At 42.6% G+C, this 22,576-nt stretch overlaps 2 protein-coding genes across 2 annotated transcripts; both read right to left on the reverse strand.

The window, feature by feature from the left end:
- Nucleotides 1-467: 467 nt before the first annotated feature.
- Nucleotides 468-16,476, reverse strand: topbp1 (DNA topoisomerase II binding protein 1). The gene is made up of 28 exons (XM_083995660.1): nucleotides 16,088-16,476; nucleotides 15,798-15,891; nucleotides 14,842-14,976; nucleotides 14,585-14,728; nucleotides 14,178-14,359; nucleotides 13,839-14,032; nucleotides 12,567-12,743; nucleotides 12,036-12,202; nucleotides 11,747-11,910; nucleotides 11,412-11,656; nucleotides 10,337-10,674; nucleotides 9,933-10,105; nucleotides 9,565-9,776; nucleotides 7,876-8,210; nucleotides 7,599-7,784; nucleotides 7,346-7,461; nucleotides 7,124-7,247; nucleotides 5,995-6,153; nucleotides 5,521-5,596; nucleotides 5,241-5,442; nucleotides 4,930-5,159; nucleotides 3,755-3,897; nucleotides 3,500-3,593; nucleotides 2,838-3,001; nucleotides 1,972-2,100; nucleotides 1,793-1,882; nucleotides 1,015-1,176; nucleotides 468-715 (listed from the first exon to the last, which is right to left on the reverse strand). Exons 2-28 carry the CDS (start codon nucleotides 15,882-15,884, stop codon nucleotides 587-589), a joined length of 4,557 nt encoding a protein of 1,518 aa, XP_083851786.1. The 5' UTR covers nucleotides 15,885-15,891; nucleotides 16,088-16,476; the 3' UTR covers nucleotides 468-586.
- A 993-nt stretch (nucleotides 16,477-17,469) lies between these two features.
- Nucleotides 17,470-20,646, reverse strand: LOC311003582 (uncharacterized protein). Its single transcript, XM_083995350.1, has 4 exons — nucleotides 20,393-20,646; nucleotides 18,224-18,334; nucleotides 18,023-18,124; nucleotides 17,470-17,819 (listed from the first exon to the last, which is right to left on the reverse strand). The coding sequence occupies exons 1-4, from the start codon at nucleotides 20,582-20,584 to the stop codon at nucleotides 17,733-17,735; spliced, it is 492 nt and encodes a 163-aa protein (XP_083851476.1). The 5' UTR covers nucleotides 20,585-20,646; the 3' UTR covers nucleotides 17,470-17,732.
- Between the last annotated feature and the right edge of the window lie 1,930 nt (nucleotides 20,647-22,576).

Genomic DNA, 22,576 nt, shown 5'->3' on the forward strand with positions numbered 1-22,576 from the left:
AGGTTTAAAAGAGTTTAAATTAATTTCATGTCATTTCAGCTGCTGGGTGACTTATTATTGACAAATGAGTCAGCACCACCAGAAACACCAGAGTTCCTGGTATAGATTATAACAGATAATTTTATTTTGAAAAACTATTTTTTTTAAAATAGTATTCACTCTTTCAAAGTAAAAAATTGCAGGAGGTCAATCCTGAGCATTTAATGAGCCTAGATTTTCAAATAAATAACGTTATAGATCAAATGACTAATTCACTCTGTTGAGGTGATCATCTTTAAAACCAGCTTCAGTCACATGGTGACAAACTACTGCCCCCTACAGGTCAGAAAATACCATTGCACCCAATTACAAAACGTGACTCAACATTTTCTGCAGACCTTCATTGAGTCATCCATCACGGCTCCAGTCTCCCCATGCAGGCGGCAGCAACTGCAGTGCTCTTATATAAAAGTGACAGGATGACAAAACCAGTGCTACATTTATTTTATTTTCATACAGGAAACAAAAAAGTAATCTAATATACACTCATTTTCACAGGCAGGAGGAGGGGGAGGTTTACAAGGACAATGTATTGAAGAGTTACATTTTATGCCAGACGGCTCTTTTTCAGTCTGGAGGTGTCGGCTGCTGCTTTACGTTTACGTGACGGAGTGCCAGGGGTTTCCTCAGGGGGAGCTTCACTCAGGTAGTACGCTTCAACAGAAGGAGTTGGCTCCTGCAGGAAAGAAAAACAAGGATAGGACAAAATAAAGCCCATTTTAGCATTTAATCTGATATTAAAACTGACCTAATCACATGGAGGGAATCTGACTTCTTTCAAGATTAGTTATTGTGACATAAACTGACTTCAAAGCTCAAACGCAATTTGTTTTCAGCGACGTTACAATGGCCAGAATGCATAAACAAAACAGATGTTAGCATCCATTTTTCCACGCTTTGTTTCTTTGTTGAACTTTGGCGTTGAACAAAAATAACATTAAGCCAGTGTTGATCTGTGTGAAGGGCTCTGTTCACCTGCATGAGGTAGTCTGCGATGTACTCTGGCTTCAGGCACGTGACTCCTTGGGCGGTGGCCTCCGATACGTCAACTCTGAAGTCTCCAGGCTTCAGCCGACTGAAGTCTGCAAACAGGTGAGTGGCCTCTTTGTACAAGGATGGAGAGGGGCCGGATAAAACCTGGAGAGAAACACAGGTGAGAACCAGGATGTCACTACTGTACCAAAAAAACACTACAGTCACAACATTGTGGTAGTTGAGGTAGTGTTGGGGCAAATGCAGAGACTGCTTGCCGAAAAACTGCCCCCGACGGAAACGTGCATCAGCGGTTTTGCATGAATTTACCTCGAAAACAACTCTGTCTGGTAACGTTGTGTTATTATCTCATAGTGTGGTGAATGTGCAGGTCACAACTTGTCCACCAGAGCATTTTGGAGTTGTTGGATTGTGTATTTGATGAGTTTGATGAGGGAAACCAAGAAATCCCATTAGCCTCCGTAGCGTAGCTCTGAGCAGCCCAGAGCAGGGATTATGGCAATGGGCCAATTTGCCAAAATGTTGAACGTTGAATGTTGTTTAATAGAGGTGAACCATATGACACAAATCCACATTTACTAAGGTCACAAAAATGTAAATGTAAAAATAAACCTTTGAGCATTTGCAGCTTGTTGGACAGAGTTGCTGCTCCGTTGCTGCCATCTAAAACCTTTCCCTCTCTTTGCTCTAAATGATCTCGCCAGGCGAGGACACGTGATTTTTCAACTTAGGTCAAAACAACAAATAAACAAGCGCCAACCTTTGCTCCACCGGACTGCAGTAACCGCCTGAAGCCTGATTCTCTGTTCTGGTCAATGTTCAGCATGACCGTCCATCCACTGAAGGCCCCCTGCAAACCACAAAGACTTGATTAAGACTGGAGGGAGGAAAGGTTTCACACTCAGTCTGGTTAAATGTCCAGTAAGTGCGTAGTAGTACCCCTTGTTCAGAGCGCCCTTGCAGGGATTTCCTCCAGCGCATGGCAGCCAAGGCCAGTCTCTTCTGCTGAGAGGTGGTGGAGGGCAACGCATCTAGGATGGAGCTACTGCCCCACTCATACTCATCCTCCTGGAACAGAAACATAGTCCAGTGAGGATTTAGCTAGTGAAAATATTAAAGGTACATTGTGTAGGAATTACTCCCATCTAGCGTTGCGGTTGTATATCGCAAGCAACTCAATCGTATTTTTCATGCTGCATTCATGTAAAATTGGGCAGACGGCAGACGGACAACAGCCGCTGCACGTAACGGCATAAACAAGCCTCTATGTAAACAAGTGGTCCGTCAGCACGAGGCAAAACAATACACGTGACAATATGTTGTCATGGCGATGTCGTATTGTTTACCTGACCCACGTTTTACCGGCTTACCCGCTCCATGTATATATGAATGATATGAACGGCAAATTCAGAGCTGAAAGGAACACTTCAGTTTGTTGATGGGGGGGATTACTGATTAATGAAAAACATACTTTTGAACGAAATAATCGATTTTCGTGAATATATAACAGGAAAAGTTACACAATGTCCCTTTAAACACTTTTGGGGGGGATCAACCTGTTATCAACCTTTTAGTCTGAATTTACTGAACATAGCTCAGGAAAATCATGAATATCAAAATGGGTGGTATCAGTCAGGGCATTAAATGACAGGCTATAGACATAATTAGCCTATTTGTGGTGTTAAAACATCTTTAAATGGCTTCACATTTGAATGATATTTAAGGGTCTCTGTGTACACACACTATGTTAGTAGTTGATAGCTCATAGCTCTAAAACCATAGGCAGCAGATCTTCTAATTCTGACCTGGATGAAGCGGTCCACAGATCGACAGGCCTCCAGATACGAGCGGTGCAGGATCCACTTGCCGGCCGCCATCGCTGCCAGGTACTTCTCATTGCGCAGCGGAGTCCCTACGATGATGTGGGAGCAGCTGGAGTCAAAAGACTGCTTGTCCAGGACTACGCCGCCTAATACACCGAACAGAAACAGACACAGACACAGAAGACACAAACATACATTAAGATGTACGGTATCTAAACAGCAGCTAGAGCCAGATGCTCTAAACAGCTGATCCAGCTCGTCCACATGTCCTTGAGCAGAACTTGCTGAGTCATGTGAGCTGCTCTGAGTGAACTCTTTCACCTTTCACCACACACACACACACACACACACAAATCAAACTTTTCCTTGATGTTTCTCATTGTGAAAGATGCATTCTGGGATTTCTGGGGGAGTAGACTCTGTAACATTCAATAACTACCCAACTTGTGTTGAGCAGTGAAAACCTGACTCATGTGATGATGCTGATCTTCGGCTGGAGGAAATCTTCCCAGACGCCAGAGGCAGATCCTGCTGTTTAGTCATCAGGGATTAGCTCCTCTGACTCCAGGCCTGTGATTTGTTGCCTGTTTTTTGCTGCAGCATGATGAAACACTGTTAGAGCCCTAATTAGCTGGGAGACTCACCAAGCTCCTCTATGAGGTGGCTGTAATCAATGCGTTCCTGAGGGCTGAGGGAGGAGAGCTGAAATCTGGGTGGCTGCTTCACTTCCTCTTGCACCTCCAGAGAGAGAAACAACTTTTTTTTAGCACCAGCAGCTTCTTTGAAAGAGACACATTATAAATAATGTACTGTCCAAACACATTATATATAATTTGCACTTAAACCCTGCCTGCAAGTTCATTTTCATCAAATTAATTCATTTAAAAATGGTTTCTTACCTGTGGCTCAGGAGCTACTGGAGGGTTGGCAAGGGGGAAGGCGATGCTGGGGGCTTTGGGGGTGAGGATGTCACTTTCTGGCTCTTTGGCTGGAGGGGTCGCGAACCTCTGGCCAATATGCTGGTCAATGACATCACAAGCAGCTGAGAGAGGAGAGAGTGATTCATTAGTTACAGCTGAAGCCATGTTTGGACACATTTACAGCCTCATTACTCTCTTTAAAGGGGAACTTTGCAAGTCCGGTCACTTTTCTGCTGTTTTGCTAACCCTCCTCCTGGCCATGTGCATTTGTTTACAACAAAGCTAGTGTGAAATTAATCAATAGAACGGTACATAACGTTATATATGACATACGATGTTAGGACATGTATATTTGTGTAGTCTTATCTGTCATAAACAAGAGATTACGGGTTACGGGGCGCGTTTGTGTCGTGGTGCCACCGAGACAAGAGCTGGGACACCGGGGCGGCGGCGCTAGGGATGTCACGATTACTTGTTTTCACAATTAATCATGGTATTAAACGTCACAATTAATTAATCTCAAAGATTCTTAAATACCATCACTTCCCAAAAAAGATTATGTCGGAACCATATCGGCAGATGTGCGCCAAAATAAGGGTAAATGCTCAGACACTGGTCCATTTTACTAACGTAACATTGAATTGGTAGGAATTTAAATGTTAGTGTCATTTGTATTAAAAAACAAAACAAAACAAAAAACGATTACAATAAATGTAAACATTTGGTATAGATGACAATTTATGACCTGAATATTATAACACTTCCCCTGGGGGATTAAAAAATTGTCATATATTAATAGATACTTGAAATATTTTGTGTAAACAATGAGTAATGTAATTATATTTTGATTATATTTGATTTTACACATTCATAGTGTTGTGAAATTAATTAATGCATAATAATCGTGATAATCCTAACACCGTGATTATTTCTCTGACAATAATCGTGCTACGTGGAAGGCAGAGAGCCTCCATTCTCCCTGTAACAAGTTAAGCCATTTATTAAACCATCACAATTCTCCACAGCTGTTTAATTGATTGATTGTAAAAATGTAGCATAGTTAAGCTAAAAATCCTGCATAGTTCCTCTTTAAATGCAGGTAAATAAATAGGCCAAGTGTAAATGAACAGTTGGTGCAGAAGCTGATCTCTTACCCATCTCCACCAGCTCAGAGTCTGTCATGGAGTCTCTCATGTTGGAGCCGTCCTCTGCTGCAGAAGGAGGTGGTGGTGCCAGGGGCTCTGAATACTGAGAGGGGCTACCAGGCCACTGTAAATTGTCAGCCAGTTTTGCCCTCTCCTCCCTGGCAGTGGGGTCATCCCAAACTATCTGCTCACTCTGGGACGGCTCGGTGTTCAGGTCCATGGCTGCCTCTCTGGTTACCCTGGAGACAGGACAGAGCAGTCGGCGTTACAGCAGGAGGTTTCACGCCGGGCTGAGACGTTTGGCTTTGAGGCTTCCTCACCTCAGAGCTTCCAGGGTCCGTCTGCTCCCGCTACGTCCGGCCCGGCTCCCGTCGGGCGTGTGCGGCCTCGAGTCGGCGCCTCCGGACCCCATCCTGGTGAGTCTGACCGAGGTGCGCTTCCCTGTCGTCAGCTTGGTGGCAGACATGATCTCCTGGAGCTGTCTTTGCAGGTTCTCTCTCATCTCCAGTTTCTCTGACATATCTGGGAAAAGATAATCAATCAAATAAATCGCCACGTTTAGAGAATACAGAAACTACTGCTTCTATCACCAACACCCACCTGCAGTGTCGTTCATCTGATCTCGATCTACGCTGCCATCGCTTACACGACGAGCTGTAGCGTCTTCAGCGTCAGACTGAGAGACACACAATCAAACAAGTTATCAATTGGGACACAGATAATTAATATAAAACATAGAGACAGTCTCTACACTACAAGGTTCAAGTGGCCAGATTCAGATTTTTTCCTCTCAAGTGGCACAGATCGGATCTGTAACATGAACGGGGAAAAAACACATGATATCGGATATTGTCAGATCGGATATTCCCTGGCAATGCGAGTCGTATGTCATCAATAACGCGTCAATAGCGCATATTGAACATGTAAACAGACGGACGAAAAAATCGGATATAGGCGGCAACAGATCGGAAATTGGGCATCAAGGCCTGTAGCGTAAAGACAGCCTTAGATTCAAGTATCCAGCATCTTGACATCACACACAAGGCTCAGATGTAACATTATTATTACACCCACTCTGTCGTCCGTTGCCTCGGTGATGTCTTTGAGCTGTGTTCGTGTCAGTGGAGGAGACCGCTGGGAGCTGGTGGGCACCTGGCTCAGGTTCAGGCTCATCTTGGGGTTGTAGGTGAAGGGATACAGAGACTCTGGGACGTGTTTCTGCTCCTCAGCACACTGCACAAACAGCACAGGGTGATTGTTAGTACATGCAGCACATATCTGCACAAATGTGTCAGACTAGCTTGTTTTTTTTTTTTTTCTTTAAGAAATTAATTGAGCAAAACAACCATGAGGGGGAACATAGCTGAAACTCCCATCTGTCTCCAGAATTTACATATCAAAGCTGCTGATGGGAAGATAATTATTTACCCCCACTGAGCTGTGGTGAGTGAGCACTGAATGGCAACAGGAGGCACAAAGCTGATCCCAAATTGATTCAATTGTATCTTAACATCACTTCGTGTAGCTCCAGAAAAACATAATATCTTTACAAGCCTGTTTAAGCAAAAATGAAAATATTTTTCATGGTTCTCTTCACAATGACAGAGCTTGAATATTGTCCCTGATTGTTTCCTCTGTGGTTTCTGAATGGGTTTATTCACTCTGATTGTAGAGGAGCAGTGAAGTGAAAGCTAAATTGTTTCTGAGTGCGAATGAGGTCCTCTGTATAATAACTGCTCATGTTTAAGGCTTCTCTTGCTTTTTACCCAGAATATAGTAGAATAGAACTCAGCCAACTCAAGATCTTTATTTGGAATAAATGGTTATATCAAAAGATGGACGTGGTTTTACTTACTTTACTAAAAGAATCAGAAACTGCTGTCGATCAGCCAGTAATTTCAGCATGAATTCATCGCTCACAGATTAACTACAGACCTAGAAAAACACTGTGAGCATCTCCGGCTGCTTTATTGAAGATTCCCCGCAATAGTTGTAAGAAAATTGGAGATGAAACACTGCAGACACTCTCTGATTTTATGCATTTTGTGTAATCTGTTTTAACTTGTCATTTATTTCATTTTTTCTCAGTTTATTATTCCATCTCAATTTAGTGTTTGAAATATGTTCTACAAGTACAGTTTAATGTTATCATTATCAATGTTTTGTTGACTCTTCTTTTTATATTTGCTAGTGGTGAACTTACAGCCTCCAGCCAGTACTGTGACACCACATGAAGTCCTCTCTCCTTCACTCCTCTGTATTCTCGTGTGTTGTCCCCCACGCGGCCCTGGTAGATGTAGTGTGTCACTGTGTTGTCACAAGCCCACCTGAAAACAAGGTGAGGAAGACATGGATGAACTATTTGCATCCATGTTGTTTAGTACATCAAGAGTAAAGAGGAGTTTGTAAAAACTTTGTGGATTACCTGAAATCAGCTCCAAGTGAGGCAGCGATAGCGTTCAGCTCACTCTGCATTTTACTCAGCTTCTTTCCCACACAGATCACAACACCAGCCAGAGGAGCAGCTTCTTTCTCTGGTTCCTTGCGTACAACATTTACAAAATTGATATTATATTATATTATAATGGATATATTTAGCATTCATTTGTCCACAGAATTGTTTCCTGTACATGTGCGAGTCAGAGTTTATGTACTGTATTTCAGGCAGTGAGGTTTACCTGCTTCGCCGTTGTCTTGGTTAGCTGGGGGCTAGCTGAGACTGCTTGCATATCTGAGACTGCACTCCGGGAGCTATTAGCCAGCGCCATCTTCAGGTTTCTGTTGATGACATCTGTCAGTGGAGTTTCCACCTTCTCCTCTGGCCTGGATCTTCCACCTGGAGTCTCCAAAGCTCCTAGTGCATCCTAAAAAGAAGAGTCAGCACATGGATTATGAACTGCTGGAGCACATTTACTGCTTTACTTCAGCGCTCTGTTGCCTCCAGTTAGCCCTGACCTTGATGTCAAAGGAGGGCCTGAAGAGCTGGTCTCTGCTGAGGAAACGAGAGGGAGTGTCCAGCTGCAGGGACGGCTCCTTTTGAAGCGGCTTCCTTCTGCCGCCCTCCTGGTTTTGTTTGGGGGTGCTGAAGTCTTCTTTGGGCTTCATCTCGTCCAAAATAGAGCGGAAGGATTTGCTCTGAAAGCGACCCAAATCCAGCGGGGTAACAGCCTTACCCCCCTGGATACCCAGCAGGGGGATCTCTGGAGAGGAGCGAAGCGGAGGCAGCGGTGGCAGCGGCGGCGGCATGGTCGGCTTCTGAGAACCACCGACAAAACTCTCCTCATCCCTCTCTGTGAGAAAGGAAAGTACAGATTCTCAAAAAACAACAAACATGCCTCAAAGCGTTGTATCTTTGGTAAACATGACTGTCAAGACTTTAACCACTTCAAATATAATATCAGTTGATTAAGATTACTATTAAAAGAACATGAGACATCAAAAGACACGGACATCCTACAAACAATTCAAACTAAGTGCTGGACCACAATGAGGAGTGAATCAAAAATAGAAAAATAGAGTCTGCACACCGAAACGTCACATGTGGTGATATTCATATTAAAGGGATAGTTCCCCCAAAATGGAAATTTCACTCATTATCTACTCACCCTCATGTGGACTAAGGGCTGGGAGAAGTTTCAGAGTCCTCCATGGCTTCTCTGAGTTACAGGGGGTCTCGGCGTAGCAGTGCATGTCCATATAACGGTTGCAAATGGATACCAACTGTCTTCGTAACAAAAAGACACACCAAAAAACATCCAAATACCTCCATGCTGCTCGTATGTAATGTCCGGTGTCTTGTATTGAAGCCCCTAAATGCAAAATTGTCCCGAAAAAAATTGAATAAGTCTATATTTCAAGCTTGTTTTGTAGCGGAAGCTTCTCGAAGCTCCTCTTCCCGGTTCGTCAAATTTGGACGAACTGGGAAGAGGACGGACCCTGGTTCGTCCAAATTTGACGAACCGGGAAGAGAAGCTTCCGCTACAAAACAAGCTTGAAATATAGACTTATTTAATTTTTTTCGGGACAATTTCGCATTTCTGAGCTTCAATACAAGACGCCGGACATTACATACGAGCAGCATGGAGGTATTTGGATGTTTTTTGGTGTGTCTTTTTGTTACGAAGACAGTTGGTATCCATTTGCAACCGTTATATGGACATGCACTGCTACGCCGAGACCCCCTGTAACTCAGAGAAGCCACGGATAACTCTGAAACTTCTCCCAGCCCTTAGTCGACATGAGGGTGAGTAGATAATGAGTGAAATTTCAATTTTGGGTGAACTATCCCTTTAAATAAGGAGCATATTCCATTTTTCTATTTTTGATATCAAAAGATTGGATTAGGGTTAATTCACATGTGACACCTGCTAACACTGACAAAAAGAGCACATTTAAAAACACTAATTAGCTCTGGTTCAAATCTAAAATTCGGTGGCCCTTCTGGCCCCATGTCATCCCCCCTCTCTCTCTGCCTTCCTGTCTCAATTATCTTATCAATTGAAGGCAAAAACTCAAAAAAAAATACACTTAAAAAAACAAAACAAATTCACTATGATTATTTGAATCCATCGTGTTCAGCCATTGCAAATAAAATGAAAAACATCCATTTCCAAACAACCCGGAGCAACAAAAGTCCCGACCTACCTGGTGAGGGTGGGAGGTCAACCAGAAATCGCTCCTCCTGTGCCCTCTTCCCGGTGCGAGCAGACTCTAATATCCAGCGCAAGGTCACAGCAGGAAGTCCCCATTTCTTCGCCGCCTGGTACTTGGTGCCTTCGGGACTCTGCAGCACCAGATGAGTGTTGGCCAGCATGCCTTTCTTCTGGTTAGCCAGGCGCACCAAGTAATCTTGAACACTGCAGGAGGGAGAGAAGGTGTAGATGAAAATGAGGGACAGGCCTCATGAGCCTCATGAGGGTAAAAAGGTAAAGCAGCAGCAGGGAGAGTGGATTTACGATGGAACAATGTTTATATCATGCAGATCCGGAGAAAGTTTAAAAAGAGAGTCAGACCTTGCTCCAAGGTGTTTGGCCAGCTCCACCAAAGACTCTCTCTCTGCTCCAGTAAACTGGCTGACAGAGAGAACACAGTCCTTGAGAGGGACACGTCCGTCCATCACAGGCACAGGGGTGAACAAAGGGTTGGAGGAAAGCGGCAGAATACACTCCTTCTCCACACACATGGCCTTGAAATCAACAAGAGCAAGACATAACTGTTAGCTATCAAACTTACAGAGCTCGGATTCATAAAATCAGTTTACCTGATGATGACTTTATGATTGATCTATTAACTGTTTAATCAATAAAAAGTATACAAAAAGAGCTTTCCAAAGTTCAAGGCAACATCTTTAGGTATCCGTTTGTCACATCATACTGCCTACATGAGTTAAAATCAAACAGCATGTCTGTGATCTTACCAGCCAGGTGTCAGTGACCACCTCGTCCACTGTGGCTTCCACCGAGCAGCCCAACAGCGGCACCACGGCGTAGTCGGCCACGACCCGCGTGCGACCCATCAGCACCCTGCCCCCGTGCTCTGTCACCAGCAGAGACAGCTGGGCCTCAGACTCTGCACCAAAGCCAACGAGAAGGAAGCATTTCCCGCCAAAGAGACCCCCCTCGCTGCCCCTCTGAAGGATCGAGTCCGTCTCTGGTCCTGTGGTCTGGTCCGGCGCCCAGGGTTCAGCCTGAGGTTCAGCGACTGTGCTGACTGACTTTCTGCTGCTGCTCCCTGGTGCTGGTGGGGGCATTTCAACTGGAGGATAAAAGTCCAATAAGATATAAGCACCAGTCTTAAAGGGATAGTTCAACATATTTGCAAATTGGCCCATTGCCATAATCCCTATAGTCTTAGCAGTAGGTTCGTTACCTTCAATTGTCGGTGCAAGCTATTTTTAGAACGGCGGAGCAGAGCCGCGAGCTGCTCAGAGCTACGCTACGGACGCTCATGGGATTTCTTGGTTTCCCTCATCAAACTCATCAAATACACAATCCAACAACTCCAAAACGCTCTGGTGGACAAGTTGTGACCTGCACATTCACCACACTATGAGATAATAATGGAACATTAAGAGACGGAGTTGTTTTAGAGGTAAATTCATGCAAAACAGCTGATGCGCGTTCCCGTCGGCTGCAGTTTTTCGGCAAGCAGTCTCTGTATTTGCCTCGAAAACAACTCTGTCTCGTAACGTTCCATTATTATGGAACGTTGAATGTGCAGGTCACAACTTGTCCACAACAGCGTTTGGAGTTGTTGGATTGTGTATTTAATGAGTTTGATGAGGGAAACCAAGAAATCCCATTAGCCTCCATAGCTTAGCTCTGAGCAGCTCGCGGCTCCGCTCAGCCGTTCTAAAAATAGCTTGCACCGGCAATTAAAGGTAATGAACCTTCTCCTAAAACTACAGAGATTATGGCAATGGGCCACTTTGCCAAACTGTTGAACTATCCCTTTAAACATTAACATCACAGTGTATAATCACACATACATACCTATCGTTGGGTCATCATCCATGTACTGTGATAGCAGATCCTCCTCTGCTCTCTTTTGCCTGGGAGTGCTGGGACTGGCCACTGGGGGGCCAAGTGAGGCTCGGGAGGTGGAGGTGAGATGGGCCGGCACAGATACAGAGGCAACAGTGGGGGGCAGACAGTCTGGGTGGAGGTAGTCTGACTCTGGACGTAAACTACCTTTGGTGAAAGTGTCCAGCAGCCACTGCACTGTGACTACATGGGGCCTGGGAGGAAACACACACAGGAAACAGCAGTTATAGTTCAATTATAGGCAATAACTATTAGTTAAAGTAGCATATTTCTGGGGTTCAGACCTGTGAGTGGCTTTGGAGAGAAAGTTCTTGAGGTCCTGATCCAGCTCTCCCATGACCACATGTGTGAGTTCCTCACTGGGCTGGTTGAAGCGCAGACCTCCTGCGGTGTTCACAAGACGCCGCAGCTTCTCCAGTTTCTTCCCCGGCAGGCCGCACAGATACAGCTGCACCACATTTAACTTGTGAAACAGAGCCTCCAATGTTTCTTTCATGTTATTAATCCAGAAATGACCAGATCAAAATTAGGGAGTAGGAATTTTTCTATCATATATTTTATAATTTTACCGACCTTACAGCCATCCAGTATATCATCAGCTGGACAGACAGTGAGGTCCAGGGTCTCTATTGGATCTGGAGCCTCCAGGCGGCTGATGGTGCCATTGGTGAGGGCCGTGTCGTTTATTGTCATGCTGGCGTTGACAGAGATGTGGCTCAAGCCCAACAGGGATGGACCTTCTAGAGTTAAACAAATGTATTAAGAATTCTTCATTATATTATGTTATGGGTCTAATCTTGCAAATCAGATGTATGAACTTTCTTGATACTGCTTTGTCTTGCTGTGGGAAAATAAAAGGGAAGAGGCTGGATGGAAAATATGCCCACTGTTACTTATTTTTATTTCCATAGTTATTTTCTATTTACTCTACCTACACACCCACATTCTGCTGTTTTTTCTTTTTCTGTCATGTCTGAGCAGTTCTGTGTTTTACGTTTTGAGAAAATGTGATAAAAATATTTTTCGAAAAAAAAAAGAAAAATTAACTTAACGGCATTAAATATTCTCCGCTACAAACATGTGATCTGTCATTCTGTATCTCACCCTCCTTCTTGCTGGTGCCAGTCGGGGTTGAGGTGTGCGGCCGAGTGCTCTTTGATGAGTTGCGCTCCACAGTGTATCTGCTCTCATCTTGACAAAAGCCCTTCTCTATGCTGTCAAACAACCAGTGCAGAGACACACAATACACGTTCCACTTCCGAGCACACTCGTATTTCTGACCTGCAACCAAATACAAATTATCAGAACCAAAATGAGTTCAGTGAGGGCGCCACATTCAAGAAAGCAGTGAGAATGGTGAAGCATTTTTACAAACCTTGATGATACGCAAAGATTTGTAATAATTGGCTGTTGAACAGTTTGTACTTTCAATATTTGCAGAACAGAACAAATACTGATCAGGCATAGATTTCTACACTGCTATCATTAAAGGGATTTCTTCGTGTCTTGCCTCACTCCCGAGTCCATGGCCAGCAGATAGACACCATCCTTTCGACTGTGCGTGCAGTAACAAGGGAGATACGGGCAGAGCTGGCGCACCGCTAATTAGCTTAGCTCAAACACTGGAAGTGTATAGGTAGTGTTAGCCTGCCTCCCCAAGCCGAAATCAGCAGTCAGAAGCTGTTTTCATTTTAGCTTTAAACTCTGTAAATATATCACTTTATCAACATTTCAAACATTTGTAGGCGAGAAAGTAGCCGTTTAGATCAGCAGTGTGTCGTTAATTTGTCTAAATACCAGCTGTTTACAGTTTTGTTTGGACAAATTCGGCACTACTCAAGCTAGCCGTTGTGACTAACGCACTTCCGGTTACTTTCACAAAATAAAACACCCGTTGCCCTTTACATACAGAAAACCAAGACGATAGAATTTGTGCTTTTACTTTGAAATAGGAAGCTAACCTACCCTCGATGTAGCTAGCTTGAACCAAAATAAACCGTCTTTGCTTGAACCCTCCGTTTTGACTGATCTCGTCTCGTTACTGGAGAGTTTTGTCAGCTCTGAGACGAAGATCGGCCCGCCGGTTTCCGTTTAGAGTTGCTGAAGAGTTTCTCTGATGACTCTAGGTGGAGGCAGGCTAACACTACCTATGCACTTCCAGCGTTTGAGCTAAGCTAATTAGCGTTGCGCCAGCTCTGCCCGTATCTCCCTCCCTCTGTGCACACACAGTCGAAAGGATGGTGTCTATCTGCTTGTCATGGACTCGGGAGTGAGGCAAGACACGAAAAAAAAAGTTGGCGTATCCCTTTAACTGAGTCTTGCAGAGGTTTTAAATTGAAAACGATGGCTGATGTGCTGAAACTGCTGATGACTTACCTGTGGGATCACTAACAATGAGGTGTGTGCACTCGTTCATTTTCAGCTGACCGGTGTAGTTGCCTCCGTGCTGCTCGCAGAGCCGCTGCACCTCTTTGCGCTCTGTGCTGGAGAGACCTGTCACACACACAGTGCAGCCTCGCAGCACAGGGCACAGATAGTCCTCAGTGGGCAGATCAGTATACCTGAACAGACTGAAGGAGGAAGGAGGGAAAAAAAGAGTTATTGTTTTATTCCCATGTTGCAAATATGATTAAAACTGATATGATGCCACTGGGTAACCAAATCATTGCATACAGTTATCAGAAACAACATGTGAGTGTCAGTGATACCCAGTACCTGTCCTGAGATTTTTCCCAGCATGCTTTGACCCATGTAGGCAGCAGGATGGGTTTACCCAGGCTGGCAGCCACCAGGTACTTCTTGCTGCCCACTTCTCCTGCTATCAGGTGTGTGACGGACACATTTAGGTCAAGATAGACTCGTCCGCCCATGAGTTGCACCAGATCCATCACCTCTGTCTGTGTGGAGAGACAGACATTTAGACAGACTTCCTGACTCTAAACCAACTATACAAGTTGTGCACCACATTACTATGTTTGTACTGTAACTACATAGATTAAGACAAGCTCCTTTCCCTTGAATTAGTCAGAGTTTTACCATTAGACACTCACAGTAAAAAGTGTATCATTGACTGTGACCATGTCAATTCAAACAATGCTGTTTATGTTTTTATGATTTCTGACCCGTGTTCCTTTATCCAGGCTGGTGCAGGAAACAGTGACATCAGCCATGGCCATGTTATAGACAGGCTGCTCTGCTTTGGGAACACAACGCTGATTCTGCAGGCAGTACAGCACCACCAGTGGACTCACAACTCGGCAGCCAAGCTACATGACAAACGACGGGGAGAGGGAGGAAAAGAAAAGAATCAATCTCCATTACAGCTTTTTAACCACTTCCTGTGAAACTTTGGATCCTGGTGTGGACGTAGGGGTCAGACCTTCTTGCAGTGCAGAAAGGCTGGAGAGGTGAAGCTGCTGAAAACAAACAGAGACTTGTCCCTCTGGTCCAACCGTAATACAGCATCCTCATCGATGGTTTTCAAGTACTTCTCAGACTGCAGCTCCACAATGGCCTGCACACACACACACACACATACTGCATCACGTCATGGTCTCAAGCCTCTCAAGTCACTTTGAAACCCATAATAGCAATATATAAGCAAGCAATAAAAATTATGGATCAAAAACCAATGAGATGGCACCACTGTGGCATCCTGAGAAAACACAACCTTCTAGCATTTGAAAACTTTATAATTTACTGTAATATCAGACTGGTTTTTAAATGTCTTCATAACTGTGTATCATCCCTGTTTTCTGCACTGATAAAAAGACGCCGTAGCTCAAGCCGCGTAAACACACGAGCCTCCCACAATGGCGACTGCATTGTTCCCAAGTGTACAACATCATTTGGACAGTCTGCCTTTTCAATAAAAGGGGTTAACCTATGGAACACTTTACCCACTCACCTGAAACTGGAGACTGACACAAACACGTTTAACAGAGGATTAAAAGCATGGTTAAAAGCAAAACAACAATGCTCACATGTATAAATATGGACTTTTTCATTGTTACTATTTTTACTGTTAGGATCATGATTTCTGTTTGCTCAATCTCCTCTCGTTGATCTTGTGCTCTGTATTTTTTAGTATGCTACTGTCATTATGTAGTGTCATGCACTTGGTTTTATCTAATACTGTTGATAATATGTTCTGTATTTTTAGATTAGCCACCTATGGACTGGTGTTGAAAATTAGCACTTGTGCTAAACACACTCAAGCAAAGCATCTGGTCTGTCCACTGGAACAGTCTCAATGTATTTGTGATGTCCATATCAAATAAATAAACATAACACAAGCTGGCAATGGCAGAAAACATCAATATAAGTGTGATTTACCTCATAAGCCTTGGTGGCATACTCTGTTTTTTGTCCTTTACTCTCCACAAACTTCACAATGAAGCCTTCTTTGTCTTCTTTAGACATGGTCAACCTGTGGAAGCACCAATGAAAAGACTTCAGCATCTAGGTTGACAGCAATGATCGTTTGCAGGTTAAGCAGCACTTTACATTTCGGTAAACAAAAATAAAACCGTCCATAGAGTTGAACAGCGTTACACAGACAACAACAATAATAACCCACAACGACAAACAGTCCTGTAACGTTAGGTGAACAGATGGGTCCTTACCTCCTCGTAATGGACTCAGACAGTCAACAAATGTGAAGTCTGTACTGTGACAGTAATCAGTCTGAGCTCTTACTAGTCATAGGAGACCGGCTTGATGTTATTATGGCCTGGCAACAACAAATTCATCGGAATATACCAGTTTATCTCAGGCTACTGTCAGTTTTACAGAGGCTGCTCTAGTTACTGACCCTGTGACCAGTCAGCTAACTTAACAGTCAAACAACAGCATTTAACTTCACCTGAACATTAAAAATGATTCATAACACATCACTGTTCACTCTGCCGTAGACGAACAGTTACTAGTCTACACACCACGGACGACATTATTAAACATTTTACAATAAATTAATAATAACAGCTCAGCGACACTAAAATACAAGCTTTGTTGTTATTCGCGCCTTTTGCGCAATATCCGGTGTTCACTGCTAATCGGACCGGGAGGAAACAGAGTCCGTTAAAGGTTCCGCCGCAGAAAACTGAGCACTTCAGTGTCATAAAACTGAAGCAGAGGAAAGTAGCCTACAACTGTTGTTGACATTTTTTTAAATGGTCAGTACATTTGTGTTAATATTTAGTAGGAGAATAATCAAATCTATTATATCAATCTAAAACAATTTAGTAAAAGCCAGCTGGCTAAATTCACATTACGACATTGCACTAAATCCTGTATTTTTGTTCTTTTTACAGTCTATGGTTATTGCATGACTCCACGAGGCTTTTAGGCTAAATATGTTACTGATATGTTGCAGGTGATATTTACCTTATATGTACCTTCACAAGAGGTGACAAGTCAAATATGTTGAAGCTTTTATTTAAAAAGCCCACTAGTCAAACAAGTGCAAGGAAAACAGAAACACATTTATTCACTGTGGAAAAACTGCTTTAATTTGAGGCCATATAGCTATAGCCTACCTTTATTCATAGATAACATTACAACACTTTCCCTGTGCGCCAGCCGCCAGTAGTTAGGCTAATCTTGGTCAGTTCAAGTTCAGTTGTGGGAAGCAAAAGATCTGATTTACTCTTCCACTCTTCTCTGGTCGTTGTTTGTGCTGCTGCTTCAGACACTCACATGATATTACATAAGGAGCCTCGTGCTCTCTGCAGCTGGTTTTATTGTGGCAAGTAACAAGGGCTCAGATTTCCTGTGTCCAGCTGCCAAAGTATGTAGCTAGAGATACTTTATTCAACTAAACAGTGTCAGTGTAGCAATTGAGCTGGAGTCAGTGTGGTATTAATGATATAATCTAGTGATGGTATGAGCATAGCATAGCATTATATACTGTAGAAATGGATACGAACACGGATGGGATGTTGGGAAGTTGTAGGCTACTCACTACTTTATAGAAAAAACCTGTTAAACACAAAGTAACTGAAATCAGTTGTTTTTTCTTCTTCTTTTATTAGACAGTGTTACATCAAGTACAGTGACTTTACAAGCAAAGTTAATTTATCACAGCAGAATAATTGTAAGAAAATATAACAATAAACACTTTGATTTTAGACATTTCAGGATGTCAGACTCATTAGACTGTAGTCAAACAAGCATGCAGCAGATTAAGGAGTTGACGATTATTGAGTGCTTTGACTAATATACTGTAAGAAGATTATTGTATGAAGCAGGATGCTTTTATCTTGATATCTTTTAGCCGGTGGCCAGAGCCAAAAGTGTGGGAGCTCCACTGTTGTAACTCATTTTTTTGCAGTGGTCTGTCCTGGTTCTCCTCATTTCCTGAAACAGAAGCATACAAACATAAGGGCTGTCTGCTGTGGCATTGTTGTACAGAAATGGCACACATGGAGGCTAGAGTAGGCCAAGTTTCAGTTCAAAGTTAATAAGAATTTAACATAAACTGGTTTCTGGTAAATGTCTGTGGACTATAAGGTGGAAGAGCGATTTCATGCAAAAACCAAGATGCTGTTATTGAACGTTACCTCTGTGAGTCTTGGTCTCTGGATACAGTGAACATATGGCTTGGGTACGGCCTCTATCTGACCTGCAACTGTCTTGTAGCAAACTGCACAGTCCATCATTGGCTATGAAGGAATTATAGAAACACAAAAAGAGCATGAGGATGCTGTTGATTTAAAAAGATAATTATGGAATGAATGCTTCTGTTTTTGACATTTGCTCACTCTGTTCACTCTGAAGGGGCATCTCCGTGGGTCCGACTCTGTCGTTCCTTTAGGACACGTGGTGGGTTTCAGGTAGAAGTGGTGGTAGAGGTATTTCACACCGAATCCACCCTGCAAGTGAGCACAGGTTTATTTCAATACAAGTTACAACATGGTAAGGTCAAATCTGCCAACTCATTTAAATTCAGTATGGATTCATTTTCTCTCTGTCAAATCAAGATTAGGCTTATGCTCAAACTGATAAAAGCTACACCAGGAAAAATTTATCCAAACAAAAGGATTCAGATAAATGTAATTAAATCAAAGCAACCTATAAAATGTTACGCCTTCATTTCCAAGTACGGTAGTTTTTTAATTGTCTCCAAAATATTCTGTGGGGATAGTAAAAGAATACATTTCAAAGTGGATGCAGGGATAACATTTTCAGTAATAAAAAAGAAGAAAATAATAGATCTTTATTTATTTATTTATTTTCAATACAATTATTTCTAGAAAATTCATTTTCTTTTTTGGTAAACTTCACACCTAAAAGATAAAAAGAGTTTCTATCCAATCTACATTTACACATCCTGTTATGAACAGACGTGTTGGACAAGTGCAAAGTTTGACCTGTTGGTGGCGCCACATTAAAAGTCATTGGGCTTCGTCCTCTTCAGGACAAACAACTATGTAACAAATTTCACCTTACTTGAAAATATTTTCTCTCTTGCAGGACATTGTGTACAAGCTAATGATGCTTGGTAGCTTTATTTCAGAACAGAAAATATCTTCAAGAGGCTGTGATGCACAATGTGTCATAGATCAGCAGAACATCTGGCAGGTAATTCCAGTAAGAGCTCATTTTCCCTGTCTGACTCTGACTCAGATTTGTCTTCATAGTTTAGTAACTGATTTAACAGAAACTCATAATATCAATTCTGCAGAATCAGAATCAGATTTTATTTTTCAGCACATAAATCACTGTCCGTCACAGATCAGGCTGCAGGTCACATTTTAAAACAACAACAAAAATCCCACCATCCCTGATACTTGCACTGAATGCAATAGTCATGAAGCTTATTTTTCCTCAGATAATGTTTTCAGAACAGGGCCGTTGCTAGGAATTCTGGGCCCCCTTAAAGAATACTAAAGTGGGCCCCTAACCCCTGACTTTTCCCTTTTTTTTTCTTAGATTACGTATGTATTATCATTTTTTATATAGCCTACTTTTTTGATGTTAATGCAGCATTACTATGAGTATTAGTCAGGGTCTTATGCAGAATAATTCAGTCATACAAAGATTAGACTACTGGGGTTTCTTGTGGGCCCTACTGGGCACTGGGCCCCTAGAATTATCATCACCTTTCCCCCCTATACAACGGCCCTGTTTCAGAAGATAAGATTCCTCTTAACCTTATGTTGCCTATATTGATAATTTATTTCCTGTTCTGTAGCCTATTTGTGCTATTTTTATACTATTTTTAAAAAATCTTTTCCACGAGTGCAGCATTTTTTGTGTTCTTAATAAACATACAATCAGAACATTCGTGCAGACACTTCAGTTTCTGCTCTAGATGTTGGCTCTTGTATGTCTTCATTGCTTAATACCTGTTTTGCAACTGTTTGATATTCCACTGGTGGCTTTTCTATATATATATATATATATATATCTCAAAGCCATGAAATCTGCCAGTTCAAACCATCAGACTGACTGCTTCAATTAAAACACAACACATAAAGAGGTCTTCCCTTTTGCCAAAAGCAAATCCCTACTCGCATTACGCGGACATTTGCTGGTTCAGAGCCAGCGTGACCTGAGGCAGATGTGAAAACGAGTATGAACCAGAATGACCCGAAGATAGAGTGAGAGTGCCAAATAAAGTGAGAAAGTTCAAGAACCAGAACTTCAGATTTGTTTTTTCTCGCTCTTTCAGATCATAATTAAATATTAGATTTTTTTTTAAACTTCAATTAAATACTTAAAAAACATTCTAGAGGACTTTGGAAACTTGTGACTTTAACCTCATGCCATTGTGTCCAGTAAAGCGACTATTATTCATTAATGTCATATTAAACAAATACATTGATATTCTAATTAAAAGTCCTCACACACAACATTAAATAAACACATAAATCCACATAAATTCTTCCATGCAGAGAGCTGATGATAAAATCAGATGCCACGTTTACCTCGATCTCTGACTTGTCCACACTTTTATGGAAGCGGAAATGGTTCTGCACCCCAGCATGGGAGTTGAGTTGCTCAAATGCCAGATCGACCCCCTGCCTGTAGCTGTCAGCCAGGGCATGATAAGACTCCTGGGCCTCGGCGGAGTAGAGCGCAGCTCCAGCACAGATCAGCAGCAGCAACCTTGCAGCCATCTTCCTCTGAGTGTGTGTCTGTGTGTGTGAGTGTGAGGTCCCTCCTCTCCCAATGCTCTCATCCAAACAAGTCCTATTATGGTTGTGGGAGTAACGTGAAGCTAAACACACTAGACAGGCCCCTTGTTCCCTCTGTTTACTTGTCGTGCCCCAGTTCCCGTAAAACCCCCAGGCCATTCTAAATCTTGTCTCAAAACACTCACTCAGTGGAGACAATTCACAGGAAACACTGTTTGCCAGAGTTAGAAATAATACAATCATACACAATGGAGATGGATGAGTGGTCCAAATGTTGGAAACAAAGCCAACATGCAGTTTAAAGGTCGAAGTCAGTGGGTGAATGAACTCTTTTAGTTTCTTTTTCCACCTTGTTGACTCTGTTGTTGCATTAACAGGAAAGCAGCTGATTTATGGGAAACAGAGATTTTCTTGGGATCAGTGGATGTGGTGGTTAATAGCTGAGCCAGTTAATGAAATGAAACTAAGTGCACAGTAATCTCTGAGTCACGCACAACCAAACAATCTGGTAGCTGTCATTCCAGTTTGCTATTTTCTTTGATTTATGGCCAAAAACCTGCAAAAGTAACGACACTCCCACAAAGTGGTGCTCTGTATTGTGTGCTATTTAGAATTCAAACAAAAAACTGGCATCACAAACATGGCAAACACAGCCAGATAAAATCATGGAGACTACATTCATCTTTAGTTGTCTATGGTTTCAATTAACAAGCTCATCTTTAAAAAAGCCTAAAAACAAGTAATTGGAACACGACATTTTCCCCCATGTTTTTTCTTTCTTGTTTTTTGTTTGTTATTTGGCAAAGTAAGTAATGCTTGACTGATGATGCTGACTAAATTGATAACAGAAACACTCTTTTCACATCAGGGCCAAGTCCAGAGGTGCAGATCCGATGTCAGGATTGGGGGGGCCACAAAAGTAATTTTCTTTTTTGCCCATATGCAACTCATACCATGCCACCAAATCACAACTTTAGAGGCTCACCATAGCGTTCAAAAAGTGCTGCACAGGGAATCATTTATGTGTTTACCTTTCTTGTTTATTTGTTCTAAACAGCCAACAGCGCGTATCACCAAGAGTACCTGTAGGGGAGAGTGGGGTAATTTGTGCCATGGGGCAAGTAGTTCCACCCCTGTTATCTCGAAAACCATAGAAGAAGTTGGTCATGTGACCACATATTTTTGAAGGGGCATCCATTTCACTCATCCAATCAAGAAGGGAGACACATGGCTTGAGAAGAAAGCACATTTATGTTCAAAAAACAAGTTTTTGCCCTCCAAAGTAAAATTTCTATGATCAAGGTTTTTTGATTGCCGTGTTTGAACAATTATAGATAACTTTGAAAACAGTTCACACATGTTTTAGTGCTTTATTAAGCTACACCATGAGTCTATACAGTTAGCATGATGCCAGCTCAAAACAGCTGGGGAATCCTTTTTTCTCAAAATGCTGGGCATGGGGTAATTTGTGCCAAAGGGCCTGGGTTAAGTTGTGCCAGTGGCAGTGCTGTCTGTGTATTGGAGAAACATGGCAGTGGCAGTGATTTGCTTGAAACTTAACATGTGTGATGAGGGGCCGCCCCTGAACACACCTGCCCAGTCTGGTTGTGCTCGTAGCCTGGTGGATGAACAAAACATTGCGTTTCTTTGCGACACAGCCCCCAGCGTGCCTCAGGCCTCCGCGACTGCATGGGGACAAGCGAGGGCCCGATCATCGCCGCTTCTGGCTTTAATTTTGTATTGAATGTCTTGCTTTTATATAGCATTATCATTTGTGAGATTAAAATGATCTGTTTTACTTCAATTATCAATGGCACAATTTACCCCAGTGTATTTTCTCTAATGGCACAACTTGTGCCACAAAACCACTTTTTTTTCTAAAGCTATATTTCTGAAACAGTTAATTTAAGATTCAAAGTGATTGTTCCCAGGGATGCACAACATCCTAAACTATATGTACATATTTTAGTTGGG

The sequence above is a fragment of the Trachurus trachurus genome (genome assembly GCF_905171665.1).
Source record: "Trachurus trachurus genome assembly, chromosome: 20".
Classification (NCBI taxonomy): domain Eukaryota; kingdom Metazoa; phylum Chordata; class Actinopteri; order Carangiformes; family Carangidae; genus Trachurus; species Trachurus trachurus.

Coding starts and splice junctions, on each gene's coding strand:
- topbp1 (XM_083995660.1), bottom strand. CDS start 15,884: ATGTCTAAAGAAGACAAAGAAGGCTTCATTGTGAAGTTTGTGGAGAGT. Junction 10,106..10,336: donor TGGTCACTGACACCTGGCTG/GTAAGATCACAG, acceptor GTTGATTTCAAG/GCCATGTGTGTGGAGAAGGA. Junction 6,154..7,123: donor CACAGTACTGGCTGGAGGCT/GTAAGTTCACCA, acceptor CTGTTTGTGCAG/TGTGCTGAGGAGCAGAAACA.
- LOC311003582 (XM_083995350.1), bottom strand. CDS start 20,584: ATGGCTGCAAGGTTGCTGCTGCTGATCTGTGCTGGAGCTGCGCTCTAC. Junction 18,125..18,223: donor GCCCCTTCAGAGTGAACAGA/GTGAGCAAATGT, acceptor ATTCCTTCATAG/CCAATGATGGACTGTGCAGT. Junction 17,820..18,022: donor AGAGACCAAGACTCACAGAG/GTAACGTTCAAT, acceptor CTTCTGTTTCAG/GAAATGAGGAGAACCAGGAC.